The sequence below is a fragment of the Panicum virgatum genome, chromosome 5N (genome assembly GCF_016808335.1).
Source record: "Panicum virgatum strain AP13 chromosome 5N, P.virgatum_v5, whole genome shotgun sequence".
In the NCBI taxonomy this organism is placed as follows: Eukaryota; Viridiplantae; Streptophyta; class Magnoliopsida; order Poales; family Poaceae; genus Panicum; species Panicum virgatum.
This window is the reverse complement of record NC_053149.1, coordinates 62,908,701-62,922,390: the sequence shown is the minus strand read 5'-3', so window position 1 is coordinate 62,922,390 and position 13,690 is coordinate 62,908,701. Positions and strand designations below refer to the sequence as shown.

Sequence of the window (13,690 nt, the reverse complement as noted above, 5' to 3'; positions counted from 1 at the left end):
CTTTCCCTTCCCCTTCCCCTTCATGGGAAACTCAGACCCAATGTTTCCAACCCCACGGACACGACGAACGGGGGCGGGGGAACAACACGAGCTTCGAAGCTCACTTTCATCTCCGCGAAGCAATGATTCATGCACCCCCCATGCTTGCAGTTCTTCATAAAATAAGTATACTCCTTGTTCCAAGGCCCGAGAAGGTTGCACGCGTCTCTCTCCACCTCCGAAACAATCGCGTGGTCGCTCATACCCTCGGGTCTCCTCAATCCGAGAATAGGGCAATCAATCTCAACCGACAAATAGGGAAATTTCACCTTCTTGAATCCAAAAGGATACCATCCGAAGGTCAACGTCCAAATCTTGGCCGCGACAAACTCTTCCACCAAGTCCCGACCTCCGCAGACCTGAAAGTGCATCTCGGGCCCTAGTGTGTTTTGGTGGATTGATTGACACCACGATTAAAGGACTAACTATCTATTGAGTATATGAGCAGGAATTGATTATCATAACTGTAATCTATGTGATGAAATGAATCAAGATTCAAGACATATGCTCATATGACAAGATGAATGACATATTCTAGTATGAGAATATTAACAAGCAACAGCTACCATGGAAATTGGGATATGTATCAACGATAAAGAATTTATTCGTATATCCAAATGAAGCTTGTTGATGTAAGTGGGATTTAAAGTGACAAGTAAAGGTTTTGTGAATGAGATGTGATATGCTTATGCATAATCTTAAATATGGAAGATCTTGTCACATGTGATAAATGGTTATTAACTAAAGAAGCAAGCAAGGCAAAAGAGAATGAGACATGAGTTGATGCATATATGATGTCTCAAATTGGAAAGCTTGCATATAAGATTGAATTGAGAATTCAAACTGACAATGAAGATTTCATGCATGACACAAATCAATATGAGTTCAAGATGGACGGCTAGGATAAAGGTAGAGGACCGAGAGGCGTGTTTCAAGAGGCTATGCAAGCGACAGCTTGGGGGGAGCAAAGAAATCGATACGGGTCAAAGGCCGGAGATCCTAGAGTCATGGAGAGCTCTATGTTGAAGAGTGTCATTATTCAAGTAAAGAAAGTGACTTGTGAATCAAGTTGGATTTCACTCCAATGCAAATCAAAGATTCAAAGTCACTAGCTCAAAGCGGGTATGCTCAAAGAATGAAGATGTTGATGCCCACAAAGTACTGAAGAAAGGACGGCATGATCAAAATGGATTTCATTGTAAGTTAAATGTGATACAAGCCTACATGAAGCTATATGTGATGCAAGGATGAAGAGTTGGAATTCGGGAATGGGTTTCTAGGTACTAAGCTTGGAGAAGGGCGATTGTGGTTGTGCCGAGGAACCAATGCTAGGGTGACGAAACGCTTCTTGGGTTCAACTTGAAGAATCTTGGTCATGTGTGGTGTTCATGTTGGCAAGTATCAATCTTTCTAGAATCTTGTTGTGAAGACGGTGACTTGAACTAGAAGTGGATTTCATTCAAGGATAAATGTTCAAGGTCACTAGCTCAAGAAAGATGTGCTCAAAGTAAAGAAGCTAAGTTGGATGCACACCTCAAATTGTGATTGATCAACACACGGCATAGGATGAAAAAGAGAAGCTCAAGAAGTTAAAATATAATTTATCTTTGATCTTGAGTTTAGGTATGTCGTACTATCAAGAGTTCACAATGGTCTTTGGTTTAGTCTCAGTGCTCAAGTAACCCATGTGAGTTGAGAGAGACACAAAAGCCTCACGTACACATTTTAACATTGCTGCCAGGGCAAATCCGGAAGTTCCGGATTTATAATCCGGAACTTCCGGATTTGGCACACGTGGTACTAACAGCTAGTTGGTTTGAAAACCCGGAGGTTCCGGGTTGTAGAATCCGGAAGTTCCGGGTTCTAACTGTCACATAACGGCTAGTTTTGTTGGAACCGGCTATTTATACCCCTTAGCCCCCTCCTTGGTGGGCTGCTGTTCCAGGCTTTATTCTGTTGATTGCTGGTCGTCCCAAGAAGCTTGGTAGCCATAGTTGAGCTCTCCCCAACCTCTCTTTGTGAGATTGTGTGTTTAGTGTATATCCTTGAGTTGGGTTGAGAGAATGATTGCTTGAGAGCACTAGAGAGCACAGTAAATCTTGAGGACTTGAGATTAGCCGTGATTTGTGTGATTCACATTTGTTACTCTTGGAGGTGAAGCCTCATAGACGGCTAGGCGTCGCCGGTTAGGCGCCGCCGGCTAGCTCCTAAAGATTATGGTGAGCAGCGGCAAGTTTGTTGCAGCTCCGATCTTGTGCCACGAGGGCGCATGGTCATATAATAGAAGGAGGAGATAGCTTGACCTTGGGGTCGATACCAGCTTCCTCAACGGAGAATAGGATTCACACGTGGGTGCACGGGGTGAATCTAAACTTCGGTAAAACAATTTCTTGTATTCATTGCATTTACATTTACTCGTGGATTTGAGGAGTTCTCCATTAGACACTTGTGTCTTGGAGAGATTGTTGTTTTGTGTGTGCAGGATCTGTGTGAACCTGGTAAAGGAACTTAACTGGGCAGACTCTACAATTGGGGTTTGAATTTATTTTCATTTACTAGCACTACTTTTATTGTGTTCACTCTGTTCTGAGTGAACTCGGAAGTTCCGGATTGACAAACCCGGAAGTTCCGAGTTCACCTACTGTCTAGCCCAAATCCGGAAGTTCCGGATTTGAAACCCGGAAGTTCTGGGTTTGGCAGACAGACAATTTTATCAGCTGCGTTTGAGTGAAAATTTGTAGGTGCGCCTATTCACCCCCCTCTAGGCGACAACACGGTCCTTTCAAGACCCGACTTGCGGTAACAAAGCCACCAAGACAAGACTTGAACTCTGCTTGTTGAATCCAGGCTACTAAGTGTGCTCGAACAATTCAATCCCCGAAGCCAATGGGTAGTAAATCTCCGAGGGTGCGTGAGAGGATCTGAAGATGCCTAGAGGGGGGTGAATAGGCTAAATCTGAAATTAAAATACTTAAAATTTGATCAGTAATAGATGAACCGGACTATCTGGGGTTTAGGTCCGGATACTCCGGACTGTCCGGACTATCCTGGTGAAAACCCGAGCTATCCGGGTCACAGTGCAAGTGCCGAAAAACAAGTACAAGAAGTGTGTAACTCGAATCAAATAGACTAGAGCTTACCAGAAGGTGCTTCTAAGACAATTCTACCAGATAGCTTTAGCAAGAACCTTCTAAAAGGGTGGATCGATCTCAAACCCTAACAAAGTCAACTTGCATACAAATATCAAATAGAAACAAGTAAAGCAATGACAAGTGACGCGGGATTTATTTCCCGAAGTTCACACCCGAAGGTGCTACATCTCCGTTGTGGAAGAGTTCAAGAAACGGTGCTCAAGAACCCCTATACTCCTCACCCAAGGGTGAGACCAACGCTCAAGCCTGAGGTCACTTACTATGGGTTCCTCGGAGAGGAATGAAGCTTACAAACTTCCCATAGAGCTCACAATGCATCTTGAGCACTCACGAGCACGCCTAGCCGTCTAGGAGCTCAAAGCCCCAAGAGTAAAAGACTTGAATCTGTGGGCTCGACGAATAACTAGTGCTCAAGGGTTGGAATGGATGCTCACTAGCTCGAATCTCTTCTCTTGCAAGTCTCTCACTTGAATCCCTCAAGAAATCTCTCAAGAATCAAAGGGAGGGAGTGAGAGGGCTTGTTCTAGGGTTAGGAGTTGTTCTGGTTCGAAATAAGCAAGAGAGAGAGAAAGTGAGGGGGGTGAGAGGGGTATTTATACTCCTCACTCTGAAAAATAGCCGTTGGCTAAAGGTTACCCGGATACTCCGGGTAAAGGGTACGGATACTCCGGACACCCAGAATATCCGGGCTGAAGTCCGGACAATCCGGACTCAGCTCATAGGATCACTCACGACTGCCTCTCTTTGGATTTTTGTGCGACAAGGATCTCTCATTGGTTTTGTTTAGGTTCCTTGAGCACTAGAACTTGGTCACAACCTCTGAATCAACGTCTCCCTTGATAGTACGGCGTTCCTAAACTCAATTCAAAAACCGAAAATCTAATTCTAGAGTTTATATCCAACACCGCCTTTTCATTTCCTTTTTGAGGGGCGTACTTCATCATTCTTGATCGCTTATCCAATCACAGCTCCTGCACACATGCTTATATAACACATTAAATGTACATGGTTTTGTCGTCAAACACCAAAACCCACTTAGGGGCCTAGATTCCTTTCAGTGCGTCTGGCTTTGGGAACCCGATCTTGGCATAAAACCAGTACTTTAACCAATCATCCTCCCATTTATTCTTTTGAGAGGTGGACAACTCAATTCGCTCAAGCTTGGCTTTCTTGTTGTTCTTCCGCGGAACAAAGGTGCAGCAAGCATTCTGAGCTACGCTAGGTTCGACCTCCCCCTCCTCGAAGATCCTCCGGCCCTGACAGTGGAACTCATAGAGTCGACAGAAAGCATCCACGGAAACCACACCCCCGAAGGTTCGAACCGCCCAAACAAACTTCGATAACTAAAGCATGGCATTTGGGGTGAGATGATGAAGCTTCACATTAAAAGGCGCCAAGAGCAGCGGAACAACCGGGTCCACTAGAAGTCTGAGTCCCGCTGTGAAATAGTCTCTAAAAACAACCACCTCGCCATCCCTTGGCTGAGGAGTGGTTTCCCCCTCCGGAGGTCGGCAATCATCCTCCTTAAAATACCCCTTCGAAATGTAGAAATCGAGGGTATTGGCTAAAACAACAGAGGGTCCAAGGAACAAGGTCTTATGCTTCTCTGGAGCCATTAGATCCAAAACTCCCGCAGAAACTCCTGGCAGGTTACCCCCACAGGTGGATTGCTCAACTTGAGGTGTGTCACCTTCGGGTTGGCTTGCAGAAGCACCAGCTTCACGATCTGCACTTCGAGTGACCCGCATAATGTTAACCATGGCTGAAAAAGAAAAGCAAAACACAAAAGTAAGATAGAGCAAACCTTTGATAAGACTCGCAGTTTGTTTAATACGAGCCATACCCGTAGCAACAAGAACCTCCGACACTGGAGCAACAAACAAGCTCTACCCTCAATGAAAGAAGAAAACCTCGCAACGACAGTACGCGCAACTCAACAAATCAACAAGAGACCTGTGGCACTGGCTAAAAGGCAAGCGAAGGTTGCAAAAGCTCGGAAGGCACGTCCTTTTCACCCCCCACCCTCACATTTTATAGGCGCGGTAAAATCGTACAGTAACTTGGCGTCAAAACCGAGAAGAAGACGAATCGACGCCCAATCAATTATCGCCACATCAATACCCACCCCATCAAAACCTTCGAAGTAGTAGTGAAGTATTGACGTGCGAGGGGGAGACGCTTTTCTCCGGAGGTCATCGTGCGAGTCCTAATCGCCGGCCAAAACAGCCTGTGGCCGCTTCCCCCCGCGAGGGGCTACTGTTGGGGATTGCTACCTCCGGAGGCGCCATACCCGGAGGTTACAGGCGCACCAGCGACTACTACTAACCCATTCCATAACCTTCGGCCTGTCTGCCGCTCTTTCTATTGGTTCACAGGTCGAAGGTCTCTTCCAAAGGTGCATTCTCGTGAGAGTCCGATCGAAGGTCCCCTCGCTACCTGTGAGCGAAGCTCGAAGACGCCAACGACCTCCGATCCTAAGTTGACAGGACATGGCCCCAAGAACGAAATGCCCCCAAGCCCCAGGAACCTTCGAAGGACTGGCGGAAGCGTGCCGATTACGACTCGGAGAAGTTTACGTGACGTAAACGGCTCTTCATCTGCGAAGCGAGAAAAGACTAGTTAGGGGCTCCGAAAGTACTGATATAAGGTGAAAATATATGGGCAAGGATGTAAATGTACCGCGAGGGTTGGGGGTATAAATACCCCCAACTTTCTACACAGTAACAACTTTTTGATCGTTGGAAAAAACTCTCTGAATTATTATCCGAAGGTCTTTGAATATTTAGTTTTCTTTGTCTGTTTGGTATCTTTGTAATCTTCGGGTGCAAAGGTCCCAACGTGTTGTAGGAAAGCAAGTGATAACTGTAGATTTATTGAGTGAATTTAAATGATCATTGATGTAGAGTGTACTAGAAGTATAAAAAAAATGTGCCATATATAGCTTAAAGGAAACAAAAATTGTGGAAATCAAAGGGACCACTAGCATTTGAATCTTGGACCCAGAATGTTCCGCGCACCCTAATCGCATAAAACCACATAAGGCCTTGTTCGGTTACGTGTAATTTATTATGGACCAGAAATGATAAGTAGAATAAGAGATTCATAATACGTACAACAAGAGACCAGAATTTATTTCGCATCGGGAACTAATTGCAATAAAGTAGACAGGTACAACAAGAGACCAGAGACCAATCCACGAGTCGAGAGATGTAGAATCAATCATAGTCTCCTTATTGTACCTATTATGAATCTATTTTTTCAATTAGTTTCTAGTTTGAAATAAATCTAGTCTCTTGTTGTATCATGAGTCTTCTCATTTCCAGCTCGGAATAAATCACAAGACCTAAGTGAAATAGCCCATAGTTGAATGTGGCGTTGGGCCAAAATCTGTAACATAGCTAAAGATCAAAGCCCACTTAGTCTAAAACCCAACATCCATTGCAGCCGCATGGTCGTCAGTCCTCCAGGCCCATCAGGCAGTAGCGCGGGCACGCCTTCAAGCAGGTGGCCCTTTTATCATCATATAAACCAAACCAGGTGGCCCAGGGTGAGACGCCCGTTCCGATGCCGCGAGCGCGAGTTACTCCGGCCTCCGGGTCCGCGAGGCAGGGTGACGGTGACCGGGCCGGTGTGCCGGGCACACGGGCACGGCAAGGGTCGCGCGAAGGACACGAGCGCCGTGTTGCCGCCGCCGGTGATCGGCCAAAATAAGACTCCTCCGTGCGCTCGTTTGGGTCTGGTATGCCGTACATGAGGAGCTAGTTGTGGGGTCAGGTGAGATCACGGGTTCCCCGGGCGGGTGATCTGCATTTTCCTGCACGCCGACCCTCTGGCATGTTACACTTCCGATTTCTAATGCCGATTCTTGTGCAAAGATAATACTAATAGATAAAGGCCATGTTTGGTTTAGATGTGAAAATATTTTGACTAGAGAGAAACGATGATTTGACCACTAATTAGGGGTATTAAATAAAGTCTAATTATAAAATTATCTCCACAATTATGGTACTGTAGCAGTTGCTCTATGCCTCTATCTAATGAAGCCTTTGACCGCACGATTAGAGGATAATTGAGTGCGGTTACTGTAGTATCACTGTAGCCAATCATGATGAAACTTGGCTCATTAGATTTGTCTCGAAAATTTATACCCATTTCTAAAAATTTTTTGCAAATAGACTTCATTTAGTACTGCATGCGGTCATTCGTCTTTTTGTGAAATTGTGATGGGATGTTTAACCAAACATGGCCAAAGCCATTGTTTCCTTCTCTTCAGAGCTCAGACCTACTACATGGAGTAGCTCTAGGCACAAGTACATCCTGTCACTAGCATTTTTACCGTGCCGTCACTACATGGTTCGTTCACTGTCACAACGGGAACAGGCAATATATATTCCACTCTGAATGAACATCGAGGTGGAAGTGCGATCCTATCCGATCGAGTCAGGTTTGCTTCTGGTTGGTATTTGTGTTGCATGCGCAAGTTTGGATTGAGGTAGTCTCACTGGATACTAAAAGTGCAAGTTCTTGGCGCTGTCGAACTCCTTCAGAACAAGCTAGCTGCGTTGCACAGCAGAGCAGGTATCAATAAAGAAGTAGAAGAAAAAAAAGAAGTCGCAAGGCATTTAAAATTAAATCACCATCTGATCTGATGCTCGTTTGTTTTTAATTTGTCCTAACTCATAAGTCAAAATTTTCTAAACTTTGATCAAGTTTATAGAAACTGCTAGTAGTAGCCATGCCATTTGTTTCATGTCGCCTTTCCTTTGTTAAACCCTGCAAGACGTTGGCGGCTGAACTCTCTGAATATGAGTAGGGCAAGCAACAGCCGGGTACGTACGCATGTAGAGCATCAGCATCTGCCTGTCCAGTCGCGCTCGGGACGGTCGGGTCCGGTGCGAGTTCGTTGAGCGATCGCTGACCAGCACGGCACGACGACCGGGCACACTGCCTGCGTGCACGCGTATATTAGTATATACCCGGCCTCGAAGAGAAGTTTCCAATGGCAAGCGCGGAGGAAACAGCTTCCAGATGCGGGTCTTGCCGTCCCGGCGTCGGCCTCCCGGTCTCGCCGGTTCGGTGCGGTGCCGCTCAGCTAAAGCTAGCCTCCGCCGCCGTCAGCTCAGGCCGCCCACGCCGTGTTGCCGCCGGGCATGCGCCCCGCTCGCTTTCCATTTGCAGATCCGTTTGCCCAACAAACCTGCCTCTGCAGTCTGCACTGCAGGGTTCCAGTTCCAGTTGCTGCTGATATGATACAGCATGATGCATGCTGAACCTGAACCGTGTCAAACTCCTCTAGATTGAACAAGATGTATAGATAGCCGCATTGCAGAAGCTAAAGAGAGGCTAAGAAAGTTAGTAGTGGAGCGAATCGGAGGCCACGAGACGTGCATGGACGAAAGCTGGTTAGTTTAAGACCCTCCGGTACCGGTGTGATACGATGCACCAACGTACCTGACTGCAACCAACCTCTTCACACGGGGTTCCTATCTACAACTCCGTCTATGCATGTCCATGTGATGTGCCACATGACTGCAGTAGAAAACACCATGTTTAATGATGGATCACAAGACGAACACCAAAGGCAGAGATGAGAAGATCGCAAAGCTGTGCGTTGTTCTTTCCAGAGTTTGGGCAAAGGGTTGTGCACGCTTTTCCTTGATCTCAATGTGAGAAAGAAGGAGCGAGGCTGCCTTTTTTTGTGTGTGTGTTCCACCACCGAGAGAAAATGTGTACTTGCAAAGCGCAATTCACCTGATAAAGGCAGGCGAAATAGAAGTCAAGAACGCAACAGAGTTCACGATGTCTTTGGCTCTTTTGAGAATGAAGATAGACGAAATGAACAAGCTAAGGTTACAAAATGGCAGTAACTTTTCTAATCATTGGGATTTTGAGTTCAGAGAAAAAATAACAAAAAAATGAACGAAAAGATAGTGGATCCAAGCATGTGTATACCCGTAATAAACCACTTATTTAGCTACAAAACACTGGAGAAAGAAGAAGGCGAAAAAAAATCATGAACAATCACCACCACCTATTTGACTACGTCTTCTTCCTTCACTTCCCTTTTTGCACGCTTGTTTGCTGTCTTCCATGGCGAGCTTCGACGATTGATTGCTTTCAAATGTACATATACGCGCGTTAATTCCATGGCGGCGCGCGGGTGCGATCACCTCCGCTTGTTCTTGCTGCCGAGCACGAGGCTGAAGTAGAAGAAGATCCGGAAGAGGAACCCCCAGGCCACGGTCACGAGCAGGCACTCCCACTTGCCGAGCTGCGTCACCGCCGCCTGCTGCAGCACGCCGCGGCCTGTGACGACGCACGTGTCGGCGCCGATCCCCACCCCGAGCGCGGAGCTGATGGACGCGAGCACCCGGGCCTTGACGGCGTCCGGCAGCGCGGCCAGCGGGGAGTTGTCGAACATCTGCGCGCCCCGCACGAAGCACTCGCCGGCGCGCCCGAACTCGTTCTGCAGCACCCCCTCGAACGGGTACTTCACCAGCGACAGGTAGTGGAACCAGATCCAGTAGCCCGGGATCCGGTCGCGGTTGATGAAGAAGCCGCTGAAGAGCAGGAAGTAGGCGAGGATGGCGACCACCACGGTGTACCCGATCATCACGTGCGGGATCACGCCGGAGAGGAACGTCACGAACCCGCTCCCGGCCCAGAACGACGCCAGGATGGCCAGCGTGTAGAAGGCGAACCCGGGCACGCCGCCGGCGAGCCCCACGGCGAAGAATGTGGTGAAGGCGAAGGAGAGGGACAGGACCACCAGCGGCGGGAAGGAGACGATGGCGTTGGAGAGCACGTAGGAGGCGCGCCGGTACGCGCCGTACGCCGTCTCCCGGAGGAAGACGTAGCGCTCCTGGAGGAACACCGGCAGCGCGTCGGCGCAAGTGTAGAACATGGTGGACATGGCGAAGGCGAAGAAGCCCAGCCGCTCCTGCGCGCCCTTGGGGGACTGGTCCAGCCGGAAGAAGACCGTGGCGAGGATCGCGCCGGTGACCACCACGGCGCCGAGGCGGACGAGGAACAGCTCCGGCATGCGCCGCGTGTTGATCGCCGACCGCTTCGTCAGCACCTTCATCTCCACCCAGAACGGGTTCGCGTACGTGTGCACCGACGCCGCCTCCCCGGCCACGTCGGAGCCCGACACCAGCTTCCCACGCGAAATGCTCGCGCTGATGGCCTCCTTCAGCGACATCGTGGGCACCAGCGACGGCTGATCGGCGTCCGCCGAGCCGGGGCTCGGCGCGTGCATGCGCTGCCACGCGCGGTGGAAGTCGACGAGCGGTTTCGTCCCCGTCGGCGACGACTCGAACTCGCGGATCAGGTCGAGCGCGAACTCGGCGCGGTTCTCGTCGTCGGGGACCGGGAAGCCGAACTCGGCGAAGTAGGACGGGAGGGCGGAAGGTGTCCCGCTGAAGACCGTGCGGCCGCCGGAGAGGAGGATGAGGCGGTCGAGGAGGCCGAGGATGCGCTGGCTCGGCTGGTGGATGGACGTGATGACAATGCTGCCGCTCTCGGCGATGCGGCGCAGCACCTTGACCACCATGAACGCCGAGGTAGAGTCGAGCCCCGACGTGGGCTCGTCGAGGAAGAGGAGGATCGGGTCGTGGATGATGTCGGTGCCGATGGAGACCCTGCGGCGCTCGCCTCCGGACACCCCGCGGTGGCCCTCGTCGCCGATGATGGTGTTGGCCGCCGCGCGGAGTCCGAGCTGGTCGATGAGCGCCTGCACGCGCGCGCGCTTCTTGGCCGGCGACAGCACCCGCGGGAGGCGGAACTCGGCGGCGAAGGAGAGCGTCTCGGTGACGGTGAGCATGGGGAACAGCAGGTCGTCCTGCATGACGTACGCGGACATGGACTTGAGGATGTTCCCCGTGAGGGGCTCGCCGTTGAGCGTGACGGCGCCCTTGAGCGCGTCGCGGGAGATGCGGTTGGCGAGCGCGTCGATGAGCGTGGACTTGCCGGAGCCGCTGGCGCCCATGACGGCCAGGATCTCGCCCTCCCTCGCCTCCCCGGAGACGCCGTCCAGCAGCGCCCTCGTGCGTGGCGCGTGCGCGTCGGGCGCCGCGGCGGTGACGCGGTCGGAGCGGCGCTGCAGGGGCAGCATGCCGGCGCGCCCGCCGCGCTGCTTGGCGCGGACGCTGTAGGTCAGGCCGGTGAACGCGAGGCGGAACTGGACGCTCCGCCCGATGGGCGCACACTCGCCGCCGCCGCCTTCCGCCGCCGCGGCACGGTCGGGCGTGGCGGGCAGCGGCAGCGGGAGCGAGAACACGGACGCGGAGCCGTCGTCGTCCGCGGCGGCCGCCGGGTCGACGGTGGCGGCGCCGACGAGGCGGAGCATCTCGGCGAGGGGCGGGTTCCTTCCTCTCTCCCTCGCGGGCGGCGGGGGCGGCGGGGGCGAGGCGAGGAACGGGAGGCGGTCGTGTACGGCGTGCGCCATCGCATGCGACGCAAGCAGCAGCCTCGACCGTACGTTGGCTGTGAGCCTGTGCTGCACTTTCTCTGCCTACTGGCGCAAAAGCGAAGCCGGGTTTAAGTAAGGAGCTGGGAGTGTGGTGGCTTTCCGGGCCGGGAGAGAAGAGGACGATCGAGGAAGCCGGTGGGGTGTGGGGTCTGCGCGGCGGTGGCGCTCCTCCGAGGGATGGTTACGACCCGGCGAGGCGTGGAGCTCAAGTTTTAAAGGGCTGGTGGCGCGAGGCGGCGTCAGCGTACGGACGCGCGGGCTGATGAGGTGGTGGGGAGGGGAGAGGGGCCGAGCGATCGGGGCGGCCGCCGGGCGGGGGTGGTGCCGGGCTGCTGGTGTAGGAGGCGGGGTGGTGACCAACGCGCGCGCGGGGGTGGTGGTGGTGTCGTGCCGCTGCCGGCTGCCGGCTGCCGCCGTGGAGGCGCGCGCGGGGGGAGAGAGTTCGGAGGGTGGGTTAGCTGAATTCCACGTCGTATCGGTGCGGTTTAGGTCGGGTGGGTGATGAGATGAGGAAACGAGGGGTTTAGGAAGGAAACGGCAACTTGGCTCGTGCACATCTTTGATTACGAGCCGGGGATCGGGTCCTTCCTTCTATGCTTCTGCGAGGTGCGTGTACTCGACACGCTGCTATTTCGAGCACGGAGGAAAAATGTTGGCCGGTACGGTGGTGTTTTTTATACAATATTCTTGGCAGGCTGCCTGGTTAGCAGTAGCTCGTCCAGATCTTCTTGGTTTGTTCAGCGTAACATGCTGCATAAGCCGTGGTCATTGGCGACGTTCTAGAGGGTCTCGCTAGTTTACGGTCAACCGTATGGGAGGCTACCGTACGATCGATTTCCCGACAGCAGTTTTTTTCTTCTGTTTTTAGAAAATTTTTGTCGTTTTCCGATTTTAGAAATTTTTTCTAAGAGAAAATTTTTTGACGAGAAAAAAAAATTAGAAACAAAAATTTGAGAGACAAAAATTGAGAAATTTTGGAAATTTTTTTTGCATTCAGAATAGAAAAAATTTGGTAAAGAAATTTTGCATCCGAAAACAAAAAAATGGTTAGAATAAAAAAAATTGCATCAAAATGAAAATAAAAAAAAGTTTGGGTAAAAAATTTGGTCGGTAAAAAAATTTGATATATATAAAAAAAACCTACCTCCCCCGCCGACGCCACCGGCGGCCCGCCGCACAACCTAGGGAGGCGGATCCGCCGGCGGGCGAGCAAGCAGCGGCCCAGGGAGCGCGGGATCTAGTGCGGCGGCGGCGGGCGAGCGCGCGGCGGCCCAGGGGAGGCGGGATCTCGCGGCGGCGGGCGACGGGGGAGCCCGCGGCGGCCTAGGGAGGCGAATCCAGCGGCGCCGCCGATGGGGGAGCCCGCGGCGGCCCATGGAGGCGGTCCAACGATGGAGGCGGCGGCCGCCGCGGGGGGAAGCGCGGCGGCTCCAGGGAGGAAGGGGAGCGGACTCAGGGGAGGGGAGGGAGCGCGGCTCCGGGGAGGAAGGGGAGCGGCGGCATCGGCCGCGGTGGAGGTGCGGCGGCTCCAGGGAGGAAGGGGAGCGGGCTCAGGGGAGGGGAGGGAGCGCGGCTCCTGGGAGGAAGGGGGGCGGCGGCATCGGCGGGGAGGCGCGTCGGCAGCGCACACGGTCGGGATCTGTAGAGAGAGTGGGAGGGAAAGGAAGAGGGAGCGGGGAAGGAGAAAGGTGCAGGGAAGGGGGAAGGAAAAAATCGACCGCTAGAGGCGGAAGTTACGGTCAACCTTAAACTCAGCATCCCGCGTTATAGAGCGTGTGTGCTGATAGGGAAACCGGTAGGAAGTGAATCGAACTTTAGGTTCGATCTCCGTTGACCGAGGTTCGATGTTCGGAGGTCATGCACGGTACGAGTTGGCGGAATGCCGAGTTTACGGGTGACCGTAAGTTTCGAAACTTACGGTCGAACTGACCAACATGGTGGCCCCCACGTCTACTGATTTTATCGCTTTCACCCTCCTGACCACCACGCTCTCTCTGTTCCTCTTTTCCTTCCTCTCTTCTCTCTTCCC

The 13,690-nt window shown here is 51.9% G+C and overlaps 1 protein-coding gene across 1 annotated transcript; it reads right to left on the bottom strand.

Annotated features, from left to right (window-relative positions):
- Nucleotides 1-8,984: 8,984 nt before the first annotated feature.
- On the bottom strand, nt 8,985-11,953 carry LOC120676662 (ABC transporter G family member 16-like). The gene has a single exon (XM_039957984.1). It carries the CDS (start codon nt 11,635-11,637, stop codon nt 9,358-9,360), a length of 2,280 nt encoding a protein of 759 aa, XP_039813918.1. The 5' UTR covers nt 11,638-11,953; the 3' UTR covers nt 8,985-9,357.
- Nucleotides 11,954-13,690: the final 1,737 nt, after the last annotated feature.

Coding starts and splice junctions, on each gene's coding strand:
- LOC120676662 (XM_039957984.1), bottom strand. CDS start 11,637: ATGGCGCACGCCGTACACGACCGCCTCCCGTTCCTCGCCTCGCCCCCG.